This window comes from Patella vulgata, chromosome 6, assembly GCF_932274485.2.
Source record: "Patella vulgata chromosome 6, xgPatVulg1.2, whole genome shotgun sequence".
Classification (NCBI taxonomy): domain Eukaryota; kingdom Metazoa; phylum Mollusca; class Gastropoda; family Patellidae; genus Patella; species Patella vulgata.
In genome coordinates, this window is record NC_065884.2 from 67,017,882 (window position 1) to 67,043,234 (window position 25,353).

The 25,353-nt window shown below is 36.8% G+C and overlaps 1 protein-coding gene across 9 annotated transcripts in view; it reads left to right on the forward strand.

Annotated features, from left to right (window-relative positions):
• LOC126824009 (vinculin) overlaps positions 1-25,353 on the forward strand; it is a 62,733-nt gene that overhangs the window by 19,598 nt on the left and 17,782 nt on the right. For 3 of the 9 annotated variants that reach the window (XM_050553095.2, XM_050553093.2, XM_050553096.2), the window contains exons 2-19: positions 5,171-5,278; positions 5,706-5,877; positions 7,105-7,250; positions 8,276-8,444; positions 9,630-9,781; positions 10,990-11,062; positions 11,687-11,835; positions 12,276-12,468; positions 13,284-13,429; positions 14,040-14,132; positions 15,703-15,924; positions 16,722-16,899; positions 17,951-18,148; positions 18,530-18,621; positions 19,665-19,773; positions 21,426-21,641; positions 23,481-23,528; positions 24,734-24,832. In XM_050553095.2, the coding sequence (XP_050409052.1) occupies positions 5,171-5,278; positions 5,706-5,877; positions 7,105-7,250; positions 8,276-8,444; positions 9,630-9,781; positions 10,990-11,062; positions 11,687-11,835; positions 12,276-12,468; positions 13,284-13,429; positions 14,040-14,132; positions 15,703-15,924; positions 16,722-16,899; positions 17,951-18,148; positions 18,530-18,621; positions 19,665-19,773; positions 21,426-21,641; positions 23,481-23,528; positions 24,734-24,832 (2,563 nt within the window). The remainder of the gene's footprint in view (positions 1-5,170; positions 5,279-5,705; positions 5,878-7,104; positions 7,251-8,275; positions 8,445-9,629; positions 9,782-10,989; positions 11,063-11,686; positions 11,836-12,275; positions 12,469-13,283; positions 13,430-14,039; positions 14,133-15,702; positions 15,925-16,721; positions 16,900-17,950; positions 18,149-18,529; positions 18,622-19,664; positions 19,774-21,425; positions 21,642-23,480; positions 23,529-24,733; positions 24,833-25,353) is intronic. The other 6 variants (XM_050553098.2, XM_050553097.2, XM_050553099.2 and 3 more) reach the window with 6 other exon arrangements.

The window sequence follows — 25,353 nt, forward strand, 5'->3', positions numbered from 1 at the left end:
GCAAAGCGAATTATTAAAATAAAATTAAAGCCCATCTCTCTCTTTCTCTCTCTCTCTAGTATCGAAAGTTGTAAACGTAATTGTAAAAATTAAACCCATTTTCATTTCATTGTCATTCAAGTATCAACAATTATAACGATACATTGTAAGAATGGACGAGATAGTTATTGCTATTTAAATCATGATTTATATATTATACAGGCATTTCATATAATCCCTGAAGGTGTCAATCAAAATGATAAACAGGTTGTCAGTCAATTGAATATTAACATAATTTCTCCAACAAATCTGTGTAGCTAGAACAAGTTTTATTCAATGGTTGTTTATTGAGAGCTTAAGTGTATAAAATAAATCTAGTTCATAACCTCCTGCCAGTATACTTATTGTCAAAACACTTATTCACTTTCATCATTACACATATAGTAAATAAATTATGGTCCCAAAATGACCTTGTTTGTGTTGAGTAGACGTTAAAGCCCATTTCGCTCTCTTTCATAAATAAATTAAAAGTTTACTAATTATCATACAGGTAAAAGAACCTTAATTACGTCTGCCAAACATTTGTAGTTTTCCAGTCCTAGAAATGGTTTGGGGGGGGGAAGGTTAGTGCGTGCACGTTTTATCATATGGTCTATTATTGAGTCAAGCGGCGCTGTTTTGATTCCCTGGTTGTACATGACAAGAAGTAGGGTCATCTGTCCAACCTCATTGGTATTCTCCGGTTCCTCAAGTTTCCTCAGACTGCTAAAGACTCCTCCGCTCTGGCAAATTATTGAAATAAAATTGAACCATATGTTGAGTGGACGTTAAACCCCATTTCTCTCTCTTTCTCTCTCCCCCTAGAAATGTTTTTCTATGACACTTGTTTGAGTAGATTTATTTGTGGATGTAATTACCCTACTGTGTATTTTTGTCTTTCTACTATTATAGGCCCGTAGTTTAGTTTGTTACTATAAATAACTGTGCATTACTATAGTACCATCTGTGAGTTATTTATACGTGTTACCTACATACATCTGTATATACACAGGTAACATCTATACAGCACATGTACCTTGTAAATCAAGGTAAATAAAAGACACAGTAGGCTCACTTGTCTTCACGCCAAAAAAATTTCTTTATGATTCATGTAAATTTATATATCTTGAGGAAAAATACGTCCAGGTTCACCCAATAGATTTGAACTTTATCAGAGTTATGCTGATACAATAAGGTTTCTTTTACGGTTAGGAATTTTAAAATTCTACACATACTGAGGAGGTCTCAGATTCCATTGATGTCTTGGTACATGTAATTCTGGGTGGGAAATGAAATGAAATGGGGTTTAACATCCTCCTGCTCTGCTCCCACTGGGCTAAATTCTGAGTAGGTCACTGATTCTGCTACTCCACTCCGGTCACCACATCATAGGTCAATGATTCCAATCATGGCATAGTCAATGATTTCAGTCATGGCGTAATGATAGTTAGGTCAATGATTCCAGTCATGCCATAGTCAATGATTTCAGTCATGGCATAATGACAAGTAGGTCAATGATTCCAGTCATGGCATAGTCAATGATTTCAGTCATGGCATAATGATAAGTAGGTCAATGATTCCAGTCATGACACAATGATAAGTAGGTCAATGATTCCAGCCATGGCATAATGATAAGTAGGTCAATGATAAGTTGATCACTGATTTAAGTCTAGGGTTTATGATACTGACCTTTTTAAAGAAATGTCCTACAGGTCTGCACCAACAGGGCTAATGAATACGGGCATGCGGTGTGCTAATTTACCGTATATCTTAAATTCAAACTGTCGAGGATTCGTTTTACATGCATGCCAATGTATACACACCGGACCTCAGTTTTTCATCTGTCCCTTGCCAGGTCCTCTGTCCTGCATCACTGACAACGGGGTACCACTCCAGGAAATCCTGATGAACTTTCTCTGCCAACGCCAGGATAATAGCTGAAGTAGCCTGGTTGCATTCTGGCAATGACCATCATTTTAAGATGTTGAGTAGGTCCATACGCTAGTAAAACTAACAACTAGCCAGCCACTGCGGCTCCCCTAGTAAAACCAACAACCAGCAAGCCACTGCGGTTCTCCTAGTAAAACTAACAACCGGCAAGCCACTGCAACTCCCCTAGTAAAACTAACAACCAGCGAGCCACTGCAACTCTCCTAGTAAAACTAACAACCAGCGAGCCACTGCAACTCTCCTAGTAAAACTAACAACCAGCGAGCCACTGCGGCTCCCCTAGTAAAACTAACAACCAGCAAGCCACTGCAACTCCCCTAGTAAACTAACAAGTTCTGATAGTATAAAGTGTAAACATGTCCGACAAGTGTAAAATGTCAATAATTACTTTAGATTTAACATTTATTTACAGTACAAACATCTATAACTCATCCCAACACACTTTTACTTGTACGCTAAACATTTTACTAGTTTACAACAAATAACACTTAAATACCAGCTTCAGACACATTTATAAATAAATCTAAATATTTTCTGTTAGTGTTAAAATTAACTGAAATAAACATTTACTATGTGTTATGGGTAAAATACAGCCCATTTTCAGAATAATGGAGCTAGACATACTATAATTGACTTTTTGCTTTATCAATCTGCTTTTTTATATGTTGTTTTGCTCAGGCGCCGAGTTCACAAAGCATTCTCAGACTTAAGTTAAGAATTTGCTCAAAATTGGTCACCTTATTTTAACTAAAATATAGCCCTTTATAAAACTTTTGTTTTAATGTATCAAATACATCAATAAGAAACTATGTGCAAATTTTTGTGCTTCTGGATCAAAGCCTGGAGGTCATGTGTTTGATCCTTGCATTGGCCGAGAAAGTCCATCCATATTTTCCGGCGTGGTTCCCCCCTTGTCAGTGATGCAGGATGGGAGGACCTGACAAGGACAGCTGTCTAGTCCTTCTGATACATGTGACGTATACATTGGCGTGCACGTAAAATAATCCCTTGGATTTCGATATAAGAGTAGGCCATAGTGCCGCTGCCCGTGCAAAATTCCCCTCATAGCACACTGTATGGCGTATGCCCGTCTTCATTAGCCCAGTAGGAGTAGAACATTAAACCCCATTTTATTTCTGCTTGTAAAATATGATGAGAGAAAATGAAATACACCAATGTGTATATTTTTTTAGCTATATGATTGATCCATTGACCTGATATTTATCTGTGGGCTATGTCTGTAAACCTACATGTATGTGGTTGATATATAAATTACATGTTTATTTGACATAACATGTTAATAGATGTCATTTTGTATGTTACACCCAGTATAATTGAACTATAATAAACACCAGTATAGCATGGTAAGGAGTAGGGTCATCTGTCTCTATATCTTCCTGCTATATATAAGCAGTAAGGTGCATGATGTTAAGAAATAAAGGCCTCGGAGACTTCATCACCAGTAATATATTACATGTATATCACTTTGGCTTATAATTACAATGGGGATGGGTGGCCGAACGGTTTAAGGTTTGTGCTCTAGATACATGTAATAAGGTCTGTCTGGTTTAACATTTGCACTCTATATCATAAGGTCTGTCCAGGTGTGGATCCAGGGGGGGGGGCGCACTCCCCCTATTTTTTGCCCCTTATATGCTCACGGGGAAGGAGAACAAAAATACTTAAAAATGGTAGTGATCTCTGTCCTTGGTTGATTGCTCGTCAGTCTGCTCACCGAGAGTGTGGCTTCGCACTCCCAAGTGGGGGCAGCACCCCCCCCCCCCCTTTCTGAAAATCCTGGATCCGCCCCTGCTTTCATTGAGTCAAGTGGTGTGGTTTTGATAATAAGGTCTGTCATTTAGTCAAATGGTGTGGTTTGGATAATAAGGTCTGTCATTGAGTCAAATGGTGTGGTTTGGATAATAAGGTCTGTCATTGAGTCAAGTGGTGTGGTTTGGATCCTAAATCTGTACCTGACAAGGATTAATGTCTCCTGTCCAACCCCATGGGTTTTCTCTGGATTGACTCCAGGCAAATTTTTAAAATAAAATCGTGCCATATTTATGTTAGTCAAAAATGACCAAGTTTGTATTGAGTTGTTTTTAAAAATTCTATTTCCACTCCTCTGTCTCCGATGATACTGATGGAATATACCATTCACAATAAAAACATAAGACACAGAATAACAATAAAACACAGGATAGGATACTTTATTCACTATTGAATTATTGTCTGTTTATTGGACACACATGAACAAACATGGACTAGTAAAACGTAACTCACAGAGCTACTCCTTAATGCAAAACAAGGGATAACTGTGTATGAATGAAATTTCCAAACCTATGATTGTCTCTCAATTAATGGGACACGGAAACAAGGATTAGTAAAACATAACTCACTGAGCTACTCCTTAATACAAAACATGGAAAAACTATGTATGAATGAAATTTCTAAACATAATTGGAATCACACGTGCAGTAAAACGTAACTGACTGTGCAACATTAATAATACACATGGAATAACTTCTTATGAATGAAAGTGCAAGTAGAAATACAGTAAACCTTGCATAAGTCGGATTTGTATAAGTCGGATCTTCGCTCAATTCGGATAAAATCGTTTGGACCCTTTGATCCTGCAGGTTTTTCTTATTAAATTTCTGTGCGTAAGTCGGATCTTTGCTCAACTTCGATCAAAATGTTCAGTCGATTTGATCTAATTCCTGATTTTTTTCTTCGCCTAAGCCGGTTCGGAAGTATGTGCAGAATTTCACTGTCAGTTTCGTCCCGATGGTCTAAAACTTGGTTAGGTATTCCTTGCACAGAGCCCCAAAATACTTTGCTCTATCATTTTGACTCAAATCAGCCAATTTGATGCAACGTAATAATAGAATTTTCCGGGAAAATTAGAAACTCACTGTCTGGTGTACGAGACACTTTCCGGGAAAATTTAGGACATTTTTCAAAGATGGCGACAAAACGGAAGTTATCTACTCGTACATACAAACAAAAGCTTGAAATGTGCCTTTGAATCAATTATTATCTGGCTCTTGCAGTTTATTTCTAAGTCCACTTAGATCCAACTTATGCAAAGTTTACTGTAGTCTGTAATAATTTTTTAATTCCTTCAGTGACTGAATTACACAATATTTATTAAGTTCACATGTAAATATTTTTTGATCTGATAATTTATTTTGTTCTTCAGGTGTCCATGCTGGTGATCCTCCATGAAGAAGCAGAAGATGGTAACGCTATGCCTGATCTGGCCCAGCCAGTCAGAACTGTTAAAATTGCTGTTGATAACTTAGTCAAGGTAAAATTTGAATTGAAGTCAAATTATTCATTTTCATCATGATCATATCCATCCCCCATCTCATTAGTCCAGCCTGTCTAGCCTCAAAGAAAATCCTGTTTTGTATATATTTATTATTTTTAAAAAAGAGGATTCAACCCCGGTTTTGACTGAGAAAGTTCCTCTGTGTTTTGCGGCATGATTACCTCTTAACAGTAGTGTAGGGCCTAACCAGTCAATGCATCTTTTTATTCAAAGGGGACGAATACCAAGGTCATGTGTACACGTAGGCATAGACATAAAGAACCAATGGAATTCAAAATTAGACAAGGCTGTAGCGCCACTGTCAGGCAAACTATAGTGCATCATGTATGACCATCTCTTTAGCACATTTTTTTTTCTCAAACAAGTAGGATGTTAAACCCCATTTCGTTTCATTATTTTACAGGTAGGATATGAAACAATTAATTCCAGTGATGATCAGATTTTAAAACAAGACATGCCACCGGCATTACGTCGAGTTGATGAATCCTCCCTACTACTGCTGGAGGCATCAGACATGCTGAGATCAGATCCGTATTCAGGACCAGCTAGAAAAAAATTAATAGAAGGATCTCGGGGTATGATTTTTTCTTGTCTCTTTAGACCAGTGGTTCTCAACCCGTGTGCTGCAAGATCTTCCTAAGTATGCACCGAAATTTTGAACCGCACACTAAGAAAATAAGAAAGGCTACGTGATCCCAATTGAATATTCACTGGTGTCTACTGATAAGTTCATGGCTATGTGTCTATGACTAGTGCCGTCTGACTTGCCATGTTTTTATTTTTCAAAATTCAAGTATTTTTCATATTTAGCCAGGTGTGCCGCTATGTGTTGCAAGGTGTGCCGTTGGTAGAAACAATCACTAGTTTTATTCTAAAATTTGTGTTCTGTTAAGCTATCCTCCGGCCTGTAAATAACAATTTTAGATGAACATGACAAAATGTCACGCACTGTCAGGCTCAATCACTAAATCAGGCTCAATCCTTTTGTCTGGCACAGATTGGGGGTTGGGTGGCCTAGTGGTTTAACGTGTGTGCGTGAAATCGTAACGTCTGTCATTGAGTTGACTGGCGTGGTTTCAATTCCCTGCAGGGGAGTTGGATGGCTGAATGGTTAGCGTGTTCGGGCTGTATCATAAAGTCTGTCATTGAGTTGACTGGCGTGGTTTCAATTCCCTGCAGGGGAGTTGGATGGCTGAATGGTTAGCGTGTTCGGGCTGTATCATAAAGTCTGTCATTGAGTCGACTGGCGTGGTTTCGAATCCCTGGTTGTACGTGACAAGGAGTAGGGTCGCCTTCCAACCTCGTGGGTTTTCTCCGGGTCCTCCGGTTTCCTCCCACTGCTAAAGACCCCTATGCGCAAGCGAATTATTGAAATAAAATTAAACCATATATTAGTCCCGAAATGACCTAGTTTGTGTCGATGTTAAACCCCATTTCTCTCTCTCTCTCTGCATGTGCGTGACAAGGAGTAGGGTCTTCTGTCCAACCTCGTGAGTTCTCCGGTTTCTTCCCACTGCTAAAGACCCCTATGTGCAAGCGAAATATTGAAATAAAATTGAGCCATATGTTAGTCCCGAAATGATCCAGTTTGTGTCGAGTGGACGTTAAACCTCATTTCTCTCTCTGTCACTCTTTTTTGATTAAATGTTAAATCATCAATTTGACTGCACTTTAGCTTGGATTAAGCCATGGATTACTTGATTTTGCAAATGCTTCAGGAACTTTAATATACATTGAAGTAAAGTTCTGATATAGAATAAATTATCATAATTTATTGATCCCTATAAATTATTGTGTTTCAGGTATTTTACAAGGAACATCATCTTTATTATTAACCTTTGATGAATCAGAGGTGCGGAAGATTATTCGAACGTGTAAAAATGTTTTAGAATATTTAGCTATAACAGAAGTGGTTGAGAGAATGGAAGATCTTGTAACATTTGTAAAGGTGAGTAATAAATCCATATCGCATAAAATAATACCAGACTGATATCGATTTTGGTTGAAGATCGATGGAATTTTCAATTTGTGAAATCTTTGTAGATACTGAACGGAATTGAAAAATTTTTGGACTGATATTCCTTTTAGAGTTTCCTCTTTCACAATATTGTAGTTTGCGAGAGATTCTATAATGCTAAAATAATGCAAAGAGGGTTTTATACAACTGTAGATTTTGTCATATCACAACAAAACAAAAAAAACCATGTAGTATTAAATCTGTGAGAGTTTCATGGGCCAAGAAAGTTCCTTAGGATTTCCCAGTCTAATTTCCCCCTTGTCGGTGATGCAAGATAGGTTGGACCGAAACCCATACCCCATTGGCAGCCCGTGAAATTGAAACAAGAGTACATTGTAGTAGGGCTGGCGAAAAAAATCAATATAGCCGATAATCGTCGGCGATTACGGGAAAATAGTAATATCAATATTCACTTCTTGATACCGATACTCGTATTAAAAATAAAGCTTCAATAAAATGAAATCAACGGAATGTTTTGTGTCTCTTATCAGTGATGCAAGATGGATGAGACCAAAAACCATGTCCCATTGGCAGACCGTGAAACCGAAACAAGAGTACACTGTAGTGTTGTTGTCCAAGGAAAAATGTCCCTAATATCTCTCTGCATGGCTTATAATCTGTATTACTAGTCCAGAAATGACCTAGTTTGTGTCGAGTGGACGTTAAACCTCATCTCTCTCTCTCTCTCTCTATCAGTGTTACTAATACTAATACCCATGTTGTTTCAGAACTAAGATGTTAAACCCCATTTCATATCTTGAAGTACATAACCAATATTATTTTACCGTGGTTTTTTTTGTACTGCATTACTATTATTATTTTTGTAGTGCATTAGTAATATTATTTTTGTAGTGCATTAGTAATATTATTATTAGTAATATTATTTTTGTAGTGCATTAGTAATATTATTTTTGTAGTGCAATGCTGATATTATTTTTACCATGTTATTTTTGTAGAATTTAAGTCCTGTAATAACGAAGATGATGAAGGAAGTGGATGCCCGTAAAGAAGAATTGACGCACATCGTACATCGTGATATGTTGAAACGTTCCCTGGATCAGGTGAAAAATCTCACACCTGTTCTAATTAGTGGTATCAAAATATTCATCACTGCCAAGGCTAACAGTAAGTAGATAAAAATTAATTTGACTTTTTCGAAAAAAGTGAAAAATCTTGGGGTCCACCTGGATTCATATTTATAAATGGAACAACATATCAGTATCACTAACATTTATCGTGCTTGTCACTTTCACCTCCATAAAACATAGGATCCATAAGAAATCTGATCCCAAGAGATGCTGCTTACCACATTGTGCGATCCCTTGTACTATTAAGATTAGATTATTGTAACAGTCTGTTGGGTAATTTGCCCAAAGAACAAATAAATAGACTGCAACAGACTATGAACACGACAGCGAGAACTGTGACGAAAACCTGCACATATAAATCCAGTACTTAGAGAACTTCACTGGCTCATAGTGGAGGCCCGTGTGAAATTTAAAATCTTCTCACTCACATATCAGTGTTTTCACCAAACCATACCAAGTTATCAATCGGAATTTGTCTCATAATATCATCCTAGCCGAACACTACGATCGGCTAACCAAAACTTAGTTTGTGTCCCAAAAGTCAAATTAAGATTATCTGGACAGCGATCTTTCCAGTATAACTCAGCAACATTTTGGAATAAACTACCATCAGAAGTTAAAGATGCACCAACCTTATTACAATTCAAGAGTTTATTAAAAACACACCTGTTTAAAGAATACTATAAGAAATAAAACTGTTATAGCACATAAACCATAATGTCATTAGACTTTTTGTAGCGCTATGAGCATATACTTAGTATATGGGAATTTTATCGCGTTAAAAGTGCACTATTATTATTATTATAAAATTAATTTTAACAACTACCACCATACATTTTGATACAAACCCAAGGTGGCAAGGAGTAGGGTCGCCTGTCCAACCTTGTGGGTTTTCTCTGGGTCCTCTGGTTTCCTCCCACTGCTAAAGACCCCAACGTGCAAGTGAATTATTGAAATAAAATTGAACCATGTGTTAGTCCCGAAATGACCTAGTTTGTGTCGAGTGGACGTTAAACCCCATTTCTCTCTCTCTCACACAAACCCAAGGCCGAAAAAACAAGACATTTGGGTATTTCATCTTTCAATGCGATGAAGCTTGCTGGAAATCTTGGGGTTGTTACTGAAGGTGTCAAATTTGATTTGTCAAAAATTATATTTACAGTAACACTTTTCTCTCATCCTACATTCATAATAAGGCAATTTTTTTTTTCATTTTACATAGATCAGGGTTTTACGGAAGCTCAGAATAATCGTGATTATGTTGTCCGTAAAATGTCTGATGAAATACACGAGATTATCCGTGTGTTGTTATTGACAACTTATGATGAAGATGAATGGGATGCTGATGATTTAACTGTCATGAAGAAAGCTCAGGTAAATAATTATCTCTTTATAAAAGTTGGCAGTAAAACTGACATTATTTTGTGAAATATTGTTCACTTCCACTATAACCTTATATAAACAACAATTCGATATAAGAGTAGGCTGTAGTGCCGCTGTCCAGACAGCATTTTCCTCACAGTACACTGTATTATCTCTTTATAAAAGTTGGCAGTAAAACTGACATTATTTTGTGAAATATACACTTCGATTATAAACTTATATCAACAAAATGGCAGTTTGATTTCGAGATAAAAGTAGGCTGTAACACCTCTGTTCAGGAGCATTTTCCTCACAGTACACTGTATTGTGTATGCCCATATTCTTGAGCCCAGTCGGTGTAGAACAGTAGGACGTTCAACTTCATTTCATTTCATTTATTATTGACAGGCTGACTCAATGACATACCTTGTGATTCCACAAACGACTAGACTATCACAGGCCCCTAATGTTTTTAGGTACAACTAAAATCATTATTCCCAGGTCTGTGTATATTTACCCAAGGACAAGGTGGGGCGAGAAAAACAGATACGAGGCCAACCAAAATATAGCACCACTGGACCCTAGACATACGCCAACTCTCACCGCCAAGTATCGACTTGAGTAATTTTATGGTCGAAAATGTCAGTATGATTGAAAAAAAATTCTGGATCGAGCAGTGTCCTACAAGGCCTTGTATCTCATACCAGGCCACTTAGTCCCTGTATTTACGCTACTGTTGATAATCAGAATTGTAACATGCTCAAGACACTGTTGATTGGACAATAACACCCCTCTGTTTTAGCAAGGCGAATACCTGCGTATAAATATTACAGTGTACTTTTTTCATTTTGTGCTCAACCATCTTCCTCAACTCAAGTCTTTATTGATAATATCGTCAGGAAATATTCTGCTCAAATGACCATCACACTATTTTCAAACTTCATCCTTTATCCAAACACATCTCTGAAATATAATGATCTCAGGACATGTCTATTGGACAATAACACCCCTCTAAATGCCAAACAGGAGATGTTTATCTCCAAAATGAAATATGAAATGAAAAAGGGTTTGAGCCGTCAGTGCATAAAATTAGGATGTTAAATCCCATTTCATTTCGTTTCCTTTCCAAATAAGAAATTATATGTTTTTGTTATTTTGTAAAATGTTTTAATATGAAAACAGTATTTTGATGTAATTTGTATTTTGATTTATAATTACAGAATGCTATTGAAGGTAAAATGCAACATGCCCAAGATTGGTTGAAAGATCCTAAAGCCTTAGTTGGCAGTGCTGGTATGTTATGTTTAAATATTGTGGTTCGCAAACTCTTTTCATTCATGGACAAAATCATAAGCGAATGAGCACCCCCGCCCCCTTCCCTCTGGTGTCGGGCAAAACAATTTTTTTTCAGGCAACCATCAAATATTTTTTTGGGTACTGGCTAAAGGATGAAAGACATAAAATTTTAATGGATATAAAATATGAAAATTATTCCATCCCGCAAATTGAAGTGGCCAAAATCTGGGACTTTTACTGGCCATTGGGTGGGGTGATGCAATACCCAATCGGAGTTCTGAGTTCACACAATTCTGATTTTGATTCAGGGTGTCTAGTTCTTAAACTCAAACTGCAGTTCCAGAAAACTCGCTCCGCTAGGCGCTACTTGCCTTTATTATTTTTTTCAAGATTTTACTACGGTTATTTTGTGGCAAAGTTATGTAGGTTCATTTATCGACCCTTTTTTGGGGCGAAAATGATACAGCTTTTGCTAATTACCAATTTCTGGGAATTATTAATCTTTCTGTTTCCATGGAAACAAATGTGACATAGTTTTTGGAATACAAGAGCTTGGGCTGTTAATGGCTGGGCAATTCATTGGTTTAGTTTAGGAAATTAATGTTATTTTAATTTCTGCAGGTGATAAAGCTCTTCGTAATATTTTGGAAGATGCTAGAAAGATAGCCGACCGTTGCACAAACCCTGGAGATCGTGACACCATTTTAAAATGTGTTGGTGACTGCGAATCAATGGCCAATGCTCTGTCAGAACTTCGTATCCAAGGAAAGGTAAGAACAAAACTAATTGAATAATATTCCTGGAAATAAAGCACCTGTCATAGACATTGTCAGGTACAAATTCAGACAAACCCACTGGTACCTGTCATTTTGTCCGGCACAGGTTTGGCCAAATGGTTAAAAGGTCTGTCATTGGGTCAACTGGCGTGGTTTCGATTCCCCGGTTGTATGTGACAAGGAGGAGGGTTGAAAATTGTGGGTTTTCTCCAGGTCCTCCTGTTTTTCCCCATTGCTAAAGATGCCTACGCGCAAGCGAATTATTGAAATAAAATTAAACGATATGTTAGTCCCGAAATGACCTAGTTTGTATCAAGTGGATGTTAAACCCCATTTCTCTCTCTCTCGGTTTTGTAAATGATGTACATCAAGCAGACAATAGAAGTGGACAATATATAACAGAAATATTTATTATTATGTATTTATATTTCCAGGGTAACAGTCCCCAAGCTGTTGGACTAGCCAGAGAACTACAGAATAAACTCGACACCTTACAGAACCTCACACATCGTGGTATTATGAACACAGAAAGAAGTGGTGTTCGTAAACCAGCTCCAACTGTTGACGGAAAGATTGAACAAGCTCGGCAATGGTTAGCTAATCCTGGTATTAATGACAATGGTCTAGGTAAGTGTATCCAGTCTGCTAGTCTTGGATATATGAGTCACAGTGGCTCTGTTAATATATGGACATGCCACTTTTTCCATCATGGGGGCCACAGAGGTTAAGAGAGGAAGACGCTGGCTCCCTGCATTGGCCGAGAAAGTTCATCAGGATTTGCCGAGGTGGTTTCCCCTTGTCAGTGGTGCAGGAAGGTGGGACTGAAAAGGAGAGTCGTAGCAAAACAGTAGGATGTTAAACCCCATTTCATTTCATTTTCATTTCCCATCGTTCATGTACACAAAATGCTGCTGTTAGTAACCAAAAGGTCTGGGTTTGATCCCTGTGTTGGTCATAAAACTTCCTCTGTATTTCCATTCTGGTTTATGGGGTTAGATGGGCGAATGGTTATCGCGTGCGCTGTATCATAAGGTCTGTCATTAAGTCAACTGGCATGGTTTCAATTCTCCGGTTGTACGTGACAAGGAGTAGGGTCGCCTGTCCACCCTCATGGGTTTTCTTCTGGTCCTCCGGTTTCCTCCCACAGCTATAGAACCCTTCGCGCAAGCCAATTATTGAAATAAAATTTAACCATGTGTTAGTCCCGAAATGACCTAGTTTGTGTCGAGTGAGGTTAAACCTCTCCCTCTCACTTCTGGTTTGTGCAGGATGGAGAAACCGAATCTCTGTGGTAACATTTTAAAGCTCCCATGACAATTAGAATTGAAATAGAGGTAGGCTAAATTCACCTTATAGCACACAGCGTGGCTTATATTGTTGTCTCAATTAGCCCGGATGAAAAATAAAAGTAGGTCGTTAAACCCCATTTTATTTCATTATAGGTGAGCAAGCCACACGATTGGTTGTAGCTGAAGGTCGAAGGGTTGCACAATGCTGTAGTGGACCACAACGTCAAGAATTATTAAGATCGTGTGATGAGGTTGAAATTCTAACCAATCAGCTTTCAGAGATGTGCAAAAAGAACCAGGTATGAAAATATTCCAAATTGTCAGTGGACGTCAAACAGAAAGATTTCACATGGATTTTCTAGAAGAAAGTTTTGCAGTGTAGTTTATTATGTTCCAACCTCAACGATGAGGATTGGGTGTAAATATTGTCCAATAGATGATGAATATCAGCCAATTAGATTGCTACAATCATTTGTAATTCGAGTTTAGATGGTCGAATGGTTAGCACCTACACGTTATATCATAAGGTCTGTCATTGAGTCAACTCGCATGGTTTCCATTCCCCAGTTTTACAGGACAAGGAGTAGGGTTGCCTGTCCAATCTCATGGGTTTTCTCCAAGTAGTCCGGTATCCTCTCACTGCTAAAGACCGCTACGTGCAAGCAAATTATTTTTTTTAAAAATTGAACCATATGTTAGTCCCGAAATGACTTAGTTTGTGTCGAGTGCATGTTAAACCCATTTTCCTCTTTCTCTTTCTCTCTCTCTCTCCCCCCCCCCCACCTTTGTAATTCCTTTTTCTACAATAACATTGTTTGGAATTCCTTTCCTTGGAATTACTGTTAAACAGTAATTCTATACGCCATGTTATGTATAGTTTTATGATATTTTTTAATATTTGTTTTTCAGGGAAATAGTCCTCAAGCTGCTGCTGTTGCCAGACATATGTCTGATAAACTACAACACCTGAAGATTAAAATAAGAGATGCTCTTGTTAGTCAGGTAAATCACTACTTTCATTTTATTTGTTCTAAATGCTATAAATACTTGAGTACTGGATTACTTTTGCTTCTTGTCCCATTTTTGCCAATAAACAACAATACCCTAAGGTTTCTGAATGTGATGCAGGACGGAGGGCCTGACAAGGACAGCTGTCTAGTCGTTCAAATGGGACGAAAAACCGAGGTCCCATGTACATATTGGCGTGCACGTAAAAGATCCCTTGGCAGTTGGAATTCGATATAAGAGTAGGCCGTAGCGCCGCTGCCCGGGCAAAATTTCCCTCATAGCATACTGTATGGCGTATGCCGGTCTTCATTAGCCCAGTTTAGGAGCAGAACAGTAGGACGTTAAACCCAATTTCATTTCTGAATATCATTTAAGGGCTTTTAAATCAATTATATTATGAAAGATGAATCTGTAAAAGGTATACCAGTCCAGATATGGATAAGTTCCATTCAGATATGTTGAATTGAACATCTGTCAACATTGGCATCATCTGTAAGCATTAAAAAGGACATGTTTATAAACCTTCATCATCTGAATATTTTCATCAGTCTCTTTTTAATTCAATTGAATCCAAGACGACAGTTTTACTACTGATTATATTTTGGGGTTATTTTCTTAAACATACATTATGACGTCACATTAATAATGACGTCATTGTATTAATCATATTAAACATACATTATGCAAGAGGTAAATCTGCCTATTACACGTCTTTCTTTAGGCCTGAAATGTTATATAAACTATTAATTAGACATTAATTAACAAAACAAAACCATAATCGACTCTCGATGGCATCGGATATTCGCGATTTTAACTAGATTAAAACAGTTCGCCATAAAAAGGGAGGCTAAGTCCCGATTATACCAGTACCCTGGTTACCACTGTGCACACATCTTGTCAAAACTACAAACAATGATAACTTGGCTGAGAATGAAGTAATTTGAATGAAATTTTCAATATTTTCTTTTTTATCATCTATTTTTGAATTATTATAGCAAGAATGACCAACTCTTTATTAAACTCTTAAAGATACATTATGGGAGATTCGATAACGAGTTGGCAGTTCTCACTATAATAGTTAAAAACTAGATAACGTAAAGGCAATTTGCTGAAAATTTCAGTCAAATTGATCCACTATGAACCTAAAACTAAGCGAATGAAATTTCTGCCTAGCCTCGGTCATCATTACTAAAGTCAGTACGATAAACAGCATAGTCTCAATTATCTATTTAATCGTTAAATCGTGAAGGAAAGTTATGCAGTAAATTGGCTCATAATCCACTAAAGATCGTAGGCTAGCGATGCCATCTAGAGTTGATTATGGTCTGGATAAGTTAATTAATGTCTAATTAATAATTTAGATAACATTTCAGGCCTAAAGAAAGATCTGCAATAGACAGATTTAGCTCTTGCATAATGTATGTTTAACTAATGTATCTTAATTAAATGCTAGATAATTGATTTGAGTATATTTTAGCAAAGATTAAGCCAGTATTGACAACTTTAAATGGTTGCTTTTATTCAACCACTAAGACTTATTGGGTTTTATTTTGTACTTGTACAGGTTGCTGAAGATTTCACGGATATTTCAACACCATTAAAACAATTAACAGAAGCTGCCGTGGCGCCACCAGGTACACCTGGTCGTGACGCTAACTTTGATGACAGAGCTAGGAACTTCCAAGCCCATGCCTGTAAATTGGCCGATACTGCCACCCTGGTTGCAACAGCTGGTGGATGTCGTAATAAGAAAACGGTTGAAGAAATCTTCGCTAATTCTAAACAGGTTGGTACTATTGGCATAGATCTCTTAATGATACATTATAATGAATTTCAATTTGTTCTTTCTTATGATGGGGTGGGGTGGGGGATCGAGTGATCTGATACATGTGCTTTATATCATAAGGTCTGTCATTACATCAAGTGATGTGGTTTTGTCTGTCCAACCTCTTGGGTTTTTCCCAGGTCCTCCGGTTTCCTCCCACTGCTAAAACCTCTATGCGCAAGTGAATTATTGAAATAAAATTGTACCATATGTTAGTCTCGAAATGACCTAGGTTGGGTTGATTTTAAACTCTCTTCCCCCCTCCCTAATATAAGGGTGTTCCAAGCCACAAAAGCAAGACATCATAGATCTGAAGTATGAACTGGTTTGCAGACATACCCATTCTTAGCCGAATCTTTGCTTCCCCATTATACGAGGGTTGGATGGCCGAATGGTTAGCACGTGCGTGCTGTATCATAAAGCCTGTCATTTGTGTCAACTGGCGTGGTTTCGAATCCCCGGGTGTACGTGACAAGAAGTAGGGTCGCCTGTCCAACCTCGTGGGTTTTCTCCGGGTCCTCCGGTTTCCTCCGACTGCTAAAGACCCCTACGCACAAGCGAATTATTGAAATAAAATTAAACTATATGTTGGTCCCGAGATGACCTAGTTTGTGTCAAGTGGACGTTAAACCCCATTTCTCTCTCTCTCTCCCCAATATACATATCCCTATTGATCAAAAAACAGAGAAATTAGTTATCATTGTAACGGATTTGATTATACAAAATTCCAGTAATAATTTTCCATATTATTTATTTAGATCAAAGATTTAACTCCCCAAGTGATTAATGCGGCTAGGGTATTATTCTGTAACCCTGGTAATCAAGCAGCCCAGGAACATTTTGACCTCATTAAGAAACAATGGACTGATAATATGGAACGTCTGAGATTCCTGGTAGATGAAGCTGTAGACTCAGCTGCACTTATCAAAGCTGAAGGTAATATTATCTAAATCTGTCTAGATCTTGATATGATGAACATTTAAGTTGTAAGTGTTTGATTTCTTTACCTGGAGACAAATCTGGTAAGGAACACAGTTGAGTTGTTAGAATGACAGGAACAACTAAGATTCTGTATACGCACAGCTTGTTCAATCAATATTTCTCTTATAGCACACACTGGTCTTCATTAGACGGGGGGATCACGTGGCTCGCTAGCCTGGAGGTCGGGTGTTCGATCCCTGCATTGGACGAGAAAGTTCATTCAGATTTTCCGACGTGGTTTCCCCTTGTCAGTGATGCAGGATGGAGGGCCTGACAAGGACAGCTGTCTAGTCGTTTGGATGGGATGAAAAACCGAGGTCCTGTGTACACTTTGGCGTGCACGTCAAAAAATCCCTCGGCAATTGAAATTCAATATTAAAGTAGGCCTTAGCGCCACTGCCCGGGCAAAATTTCCCTCATAGCACACTGTATGGCGTATGCCCGTCTTCAATAACCCAGTTTAGGAGCAGAACAGTAGGACGTTAAACCACATTTCATTTCGTTTCATTAGACCAGTCTGAGCAGAACAGTAGAACATTAAACCTCATTTCATTTCATTTCATAGCACACTGCTTGGCCTAGGCATGTCTTCAAATGTCCAGATCAAGCAGAAAAGTAGGATGTTAAACCCCATTTTAGATCATTTTAAGACTGGTTTCAATGAGGAACAAAAACTACATGAATAAAATTCTACTTTTGAACACCATTATATTTTCCTCTGCTGAATTTATTACCCTGAAAGTATAGTTGATGATCTGTTTATACCATGTAATTCGAGGTTATGTGAGGGATATTAATGAGGTCTCTTTGCTTCCGACCTTGTTTAGTCTCCGGAACATATCTCATTATATAAACAAACCACTAGGAAACTTTCTCAGATTTATTAAATTTTGTGTTTCCATATATTTGGTTTTTTTCCTGCTATAGAAATACTGAGTTGTCTTGTTTCTTTTGTATTTTGTCATTGATGCAAACTAATGGAAATATTTTGTTTTGTTTTTGACAGAGGAAGCCATTAATAAAGATACAGATAGAATTGAGGAGGGAATACGATCGGGAGATGTTCCCAAGATTGTTAATAACACAGGTGACATCGCACGAAGAGCCAATCGTATTTTACAAGTTGCCCAACAAGAGGCAGAGAACAGCGAAGATCCACAGTTCTTGGCTCGAGTGAATGCTGCTTCACAAAATCTCAAACAGTGTAAGTACAAATGGGTAGAAATTTGACAATGGGTGTCTTGGTGGAATAGTGAGTAAGTAGGGAGCTAGCACATTAAGCCCTTCACATAATATTTCAACACTACTGACCCAGCTTCAGAGCCTATCAGATTCCTCGATCATCGCCAATACCAAGTCTCTCATTTTCCAGCTAAAATCTCTTAAGTGATAATCTAGTTGTAAAGTTCAAGGTTCACTTAATGTCCAGGTGCAGTGGTTTGAATTCATGTGTGTCGATTTCATGTGTGGTTCAAATTCATGTGTGTCAAATGGCGACTGGTCTAGTGCAGAAAGCAGGGCATTAAACCCCATTTCATTTCATTTTTACTGGTCTAATTATGTTTTATATTTCTTCATATTTTAGCGATTGCACCCATGTTACAGAATGCTAAAAATCTGGCCATGAATCCACGAGATGCGAATGCAGCTGCTAATTGGAGGAAATCAAATCAAGCTGTAAGTTTAACATTAAATCAATCTTAAATCTAACTCAATGCTTAGTTAAATATTTTGACGAGACATTCTTCAGTATTGTGTCTTAATTAAAACAAGTCTCCATTAGCCCAGTCGGACAGAAACTGTAGGACGTTAAACCCCGTTTTATTTCTTAATTAATATGTACCCAGATTCTCTTTATTGATCATCTGGCCCCAAGTTCACAAAGCATTCTCAGACTTAAGTTAAGAATTTACTCAAATTTCAATCACTGTTTATGAGAAATATCTTTTATCAAGAAGCACTAAACTTTGCACATAGTTTCTTATTGATGTATTTGATATATTAAAACAATAAAAGTTTTATAAAGGGCTATATTTTAGTAAAAATAAGGCAAACAATTTCGGTAAATTCTTAAATTCTGAGAATGCTTTGTGAACTCAGGGCCTTTATTGGTCATCTGATATGTAGGTAATTTAATAATGTATTTTTAGAACACCTTTACTCTACCAATGGGGAGTCGATGTGACTATCTTATAGGGATTTTGAGATTGAATTCTCTAATGCTAATTTGTCGGATCTAGACTTCAAGGATGTTTCTCTATACATGCTATTAGATTTCTTGTCCGAAAAAATTATATTTCATATTGTTTAGGGGGGTTGGATGGCCGAATGGTTAGCACGTGCGCACTGCGTGCTGTATCATAAGGCCTGTCATTGAGTCAACTGGCGTGTTTTCGAATCCCGGTTGTACATGACAAGGAGTAGGGTCGCCTGTCCAACCTCGTGGGTGTCCTCCGGGTCCTCTGGTTTCCTCCCACTGCTAAAGACCCCTACGCGCAAGCGAATTATTGAAATAAAATTAAACCATATGTTAATCCCATAATAACCTAGTTTGTGTCGAGTGAACGTTAAACCCCATTTCTCTCTTTCTCTCTCATTGTTTAAAAATTGTAATCAAGGTATGAAGATTTATTACATTTTATTACATCTATATTGTGTAAGTTTATTACATGTATATTGTGTATTGTGTAAGCTTATTACACCTATATTGTGTATTGTAGTTATTAGATGCCGTGGGACAAGTAAGACAGTGTGTAACAGAACATACTAAAGATGCTGTGGAGAACTATCCCCCACCACCTCCCGATCTATCTCAACTTCATATCGCAGGTAAAATATTCACCTATAATTTACACCTGATTCTGTCTGTTTATATTATTCATTAACAATGACTGGCTTTTACTCAAATTTCACTTGTTTATATTCCAAAACCGAGGTCCCATGTACACACTGGTGTTCAAGTAAAAGAACCCTTGGCAGTTGGAATTCGATATAAGAGTAGGCTGTAGCTGTATGGCTATGTTTTGGACTTGCACTGGTTGTAGGGTTTGGTATCTCGCAGACCGGCAACAAGAAACCAGGTGATAGTTTTGTAAATAATACAAGCACAGTGGTCTTCTACAGTGCCGAACACACGCAAGTGACGCATAAGTCTCACGCCCGGGTTTACAAAAAAAATCAATTCGTTACCCATCACAATTTAGACAATTGTTGACCAGACTATCAACATTTATGACTCTAGATGATGATAGAAAATATTTCGGGGGAAAATTTGACAGGAATTTGAGTAAAAGCTTTGATATTGACAGTGAATACTGAACTGCTTCAGGACCAAGAACTGTTTTTAATGATTAGATTTATTTAACATGCTTAGTAGACTCATTGATTAGATTCTGTTATCTTATTTTTCAAACATTATCATTTAAGGAATTCACAGTTTTATTTTAATTCTTTAAATTTTCTGTTATTAGATTTATTTAATTATCCTGTTTCAATGGCATTTAGTTATTGAACTGGAATATACATGTCCCAATTACTGTTTATTACTGAGCGATGTTTCGACTACGTTTCTCTAGTCTTTATCAAGAGAGAGAGAGAGAGAGATGGGGTTTAACATCCACTCGACACAAACTAGGTCATGTCGGGACTAACATATGGTTTAATTTTATTTCAATAATTTGCTTATGCGTAGGGGTCTTTAGCAGTGGGAGAAAACCGGAGGACCTGGAAAAAACCCATGAGGTTGGACAGGCGTCATGTACAACCGGAGCTTCGAAACCAGGCCAGTTGACTCAATGACAGGCCTTATGATACAGCGTGCACATGCTAACCATTCGGCCATCCAACCCCCCATTCTTTATCAAGCAATGCTCAGTAATAAACAGTATTCCGTAGAATCATGTGGTTTCCCCTTGTCATTGGTGTAGGATAAGAGGTCCTGAGACGGACAGCTGTCTAGTTGTTAGGATGGGACGAAAGTCCCATGTACACATAGTGCCGCTGCCTGGGCAAAATTTCACTCAAATAACCCCAGACTTGTCTGAGAACCACAATATTTTTATTTTGTATGGCCTCAGTCATATGGTCTTATGATTTTCATATAAGTAGATGATTTCTTCCTTGAATGTTTAATACTTGAAAAATAAGATTGTGGTAGTTCTATCATTTTCATTATCATCTTTTGCCGTTAGTTTTGAATTATTATGGACTCCCATCAACATTGGTAATTTTATCAACAAATATGAATTTTAACTCTCATTAAAAATTATTTATTTTTAGAAATTTAATTTTTTTCTTTATATTTAATTTCTGAACCATATTTTGTAAAGTCCACGTGAGCACTTAGTCATGGAGGAAGTTGTGCTCTGTAAAAATGTACAATAATAATAATTAATGCTTCTTATTCAATTTAACTGAAGTTTTCATGAATTTTAATCGAGAAATTTTATAAATAAATACCAGGTATACAAATTTTCTTATAGCTCCGAGACAGTATTCAGCTCCGAAACAATACTCAGCTCCTCCTCGATTTTATTCGACGCCCCCACCTCCACAACAATGGGTAGCTCCACCTATGCAACCAAGAGTGCAATCATCGCAAATTTATCACATTCCTGCTGCGTCATTGCGTCAGCCAGCCCCTATTTCACTCGTCGTAGATGTAGATAGAAATGCCGGTAGAACCGTTTTAGCTAGAGGTAGAGTTAACGCAAATGGTTGTTGCAAATTGTTTTTGATTGGTTTGTGAGATTGAGGCATTTTATTTGAATTTTGATGAAAGAAGTCTGAAATTCCCTGCATAGTTCATTTGTATCGTGTTAAAATACCCTTCCAAATATTGGTATCCCTTTCCAAGATCCTACACTGAGCTGAATTTTGTTTTGTTTGTATCGGTATTTGCGATCTTTTTTTTTCTCTAAACACCAGTATTTTATGAATCTTTCGATTGTTTCATTTTTTTCATCATTTAATATTCATGCGTGCTGTGGTATTAATCTCCATTATTTAGATTTGCTGTGTGAAGTTGTGAATATTTTTATAAAGAAACATTGAACATTTGATTTCATTTGACATTCCTCTTAGAAGTTTAAATATCTGTTCACTAGTGTCTGTATATTTCCAGTCCATTGAATAATTTAATAAATGTTTAACCCTATTGTTACTGGTCACTGGTCAATATGGTAACTTTTTATACGCCCACAGTTTTATGTGTATGTATATTGTCGTCACCCTTGTGGATACTCTACAGATCACAATTTTATCCGATTTTGATGAAACTTGAAATACTTGTTTATAACCCATTGATCTTGGTTCCTGTTGTTATTCGCACATATGGGACTGTAACTTCCTGGATAATGACCCCTAATTGAACGAAAAATCACATTTTTAGCGGGTGGTCCCTCTAGAGGTCACAATTTTTATCCAATTATAATGAAACTTTAAATACATGTTTATAACCCATTGATCTTGGTTCCTGTCGATATTCATGCATATCAGACCATAAAATCCTGGATTATGGCCCCTAATTGAAAGAAAAATCATGTTTTCAGCAAGTGGTCCTTCTAGACGTCACAATTTTTATCTGATTTTAAAAAAAAGTTTAAATAGATCACCGTTACACCATTATGACGATTGAGTTCGAATTTCGGAGCTCCTTTAGTTTAGGATAAATTCCTGGTATAAACTAATGTCCTGAAGTACCCTGCACTGAACTCATAATTCAAAAATCATTCTAGTTCTTACGTGGAACGCTTATTCCAGTCAATGCAAGCTTTGTCTTGTAGACAGTCACCATGAAAATAGATAGCATCAACGAAATGAAATAGGATCTCTGTGTTTTAATCAGATTGATTTTACAAGGAATTCAAACTCCCTAAAATTGGATCCCGAGATTTTAACCAAATCAAAATACATTCTATAATCATAATCAATATTTATCTTCACCTACCTTTTGTTGTTTTTACTATATACCTGGGCATTTCATTAAATACCTATTACTTGATGAAATGTCTCTTTGTTGTTCTCCGTATTACCTGGGCATTTCATTAAATACCTGTCACTTGATGAAATGTCTCTTTGTTGTTCTCCGTATTACCTGGGCATTTCATTAAATACATATCACTTGATGAAATGTCTCTTTGTTGTTCTCCATATTAGTTATTACCTGGACATTTCATTAAATACCATCACTTGATGAAATGGCTCCCTGTTGTTCTCCGTATTACCTGGACTTTTCATTAAATACCTATCACTTGATGAAATGTCTCTTTGTTGTTCTCCATATTAGTTTTTACCTGGACATTTCATTAAATACCATCACTTGATGAAATGGCTCCCTGTTGTTCTCCGTATTATCTGGGCATTTCATTAAATACCTATTACTTGATGAAATGTCTCTTTGTTGTTCTGCGTATTACCTGGTGATTCATTAAATACGTACCACTTGATGAAATGTCTCTTTGTTTTCGTATTATCATATCTGCGTGTTATCATTTGTTGTTTTTTAATTAATCATCATTTTGTGTTATTGTTTGAAGTTCCAGAGGACTATCCATCAGATGACCACCTGGAGCTCATCGAGGAAGGTACCAAAAACAATACACTTTCATACATTTACTTTATTTTAATCACATTTTCATTTTATTGGTTATTTTGATTTATTTATTAATTTTTTTCACTTCTTTATTGTCTTGAAATCTTGCATCAGTTGTAACCATTCTGCCCAAGAAGTTATTTTTGAATTAATCCAATTTCTAGTACACTGAATTATCCCTGCCCCCCTCCACCACCGCTCTCCGCAGCATTCTAATATTTTGCACTGGAGAGAGAGACGGAAACAGAGAGATCCACCCAACACAAACTAGGTCATTTTGGGACTACCATATGATTCAATTTTATTTCAATAATTCCCTTGCATGCAGGAGTCTTTAGCAGTGGGAGAAAACCCACAAGTTGAACAGGCGGTCGTATTCCTTGCCACATACAACCAGGGAATCGAAAACCACACCAGTTGATTCAATGACAAACCTTATGATGCAACAGGCACATACGGTTTAACCATTCAACCATCCAACCCTGCACACTGGACTAGAAGCCAATGTGGCTTCAGGGATTAGCCCACTAGCTAGGAGGTCCAGGGTTTGATTCCTCTGGAACTTTACCCTTTTCTGTGGTTCAGAACTGATGGCCTGACCAGGAAAAGGTTTCAGATAATGCAAACAAAGAATATTTACCAATGAACAGGTTGGTGTGCAACAATGACAGTTGCAATAGGAGAAGAGTACGGGAGAAAGCTCCAGGCAAAAATCTCCCTTGGTGTATACGTGTCTTCATTAGCCCAGTTGGTGCAGAAAAGTAGGATGTTAAGCCTCACAGTTTATACATTCATTGATACATTCTCGACTTACTGGAAAAGTCCTTCCTTAATTATACTTTAGATAATATAATTTTATATTTTTTATATTGATTGATGCAGGTTTTCTAAGGAAATTTATTTTTTATTTTATTTTATTTAATTGATATTTTGTTTTGTTTTAGAACACATATTTGTTTTGTTTTGTTTTAAATATGGGATGGGTCAGTTTTAGGATTGGATAAAAAAAAAATATTTTATTTCATGGTCATATATATTTTTTTTTTTTTTAAATTATAATCTTTATTTAAAAAGCAATATATATATATATATACAGTATTCGAACCATTTTACATAATTAAATTTTTGACTTTTTTTTTTTTGACAAAGATTTTCTGAATGTTTGAATTAATTTATTTATGTTCAATTTTGTTACAGCTAGTTTGCAGAATGCACAATATAGTGCCCCCCCTCCACCACCTATTCCCCCTCCCCCACAAGAAGAATTTGGCTTTCATCAACAGTATGGTCTACGAGGTTCAAAGTTCAGATTAATTATTAGCTTGCGATGTTCTTCCCTTTACCCAAATTTAACAAAATTTTAATTTCTTTAAACGGAAATTTAACATCTTGATTTTTTAAAAGTTTTATTTTATTGTTTAAATTTTATTTTATTTGTTTAAGGATTCTATGTACTGTACTAATCAAACCAGGGACCTGTTTCACGAAATTTTAACTAAGATAAAATCCAAATTTGAGTAATTTGATTGGATAATAATCGATTCATTTTCGTGCTTAGCCAATCAAAATTGAAGTATCTACTAAACTTTGGATTTTATCTTTAGTTAAGATTTTGAGAAACGGGGCCCAGAGCTGTACTTGAAATTATTGTATTAAAATTAACAGGAAAATGATAGTGCATTGTGTAGAGATATAATACTAATTAATTAACTAATTTATTAATTGTATGAAACTGTGTAACTGTAAGTTCTAACAATAATTAACTGTGTCCCGGTAATGTTGTGCCTGCAATGTTAACAGAAATAATGTAACAAAAT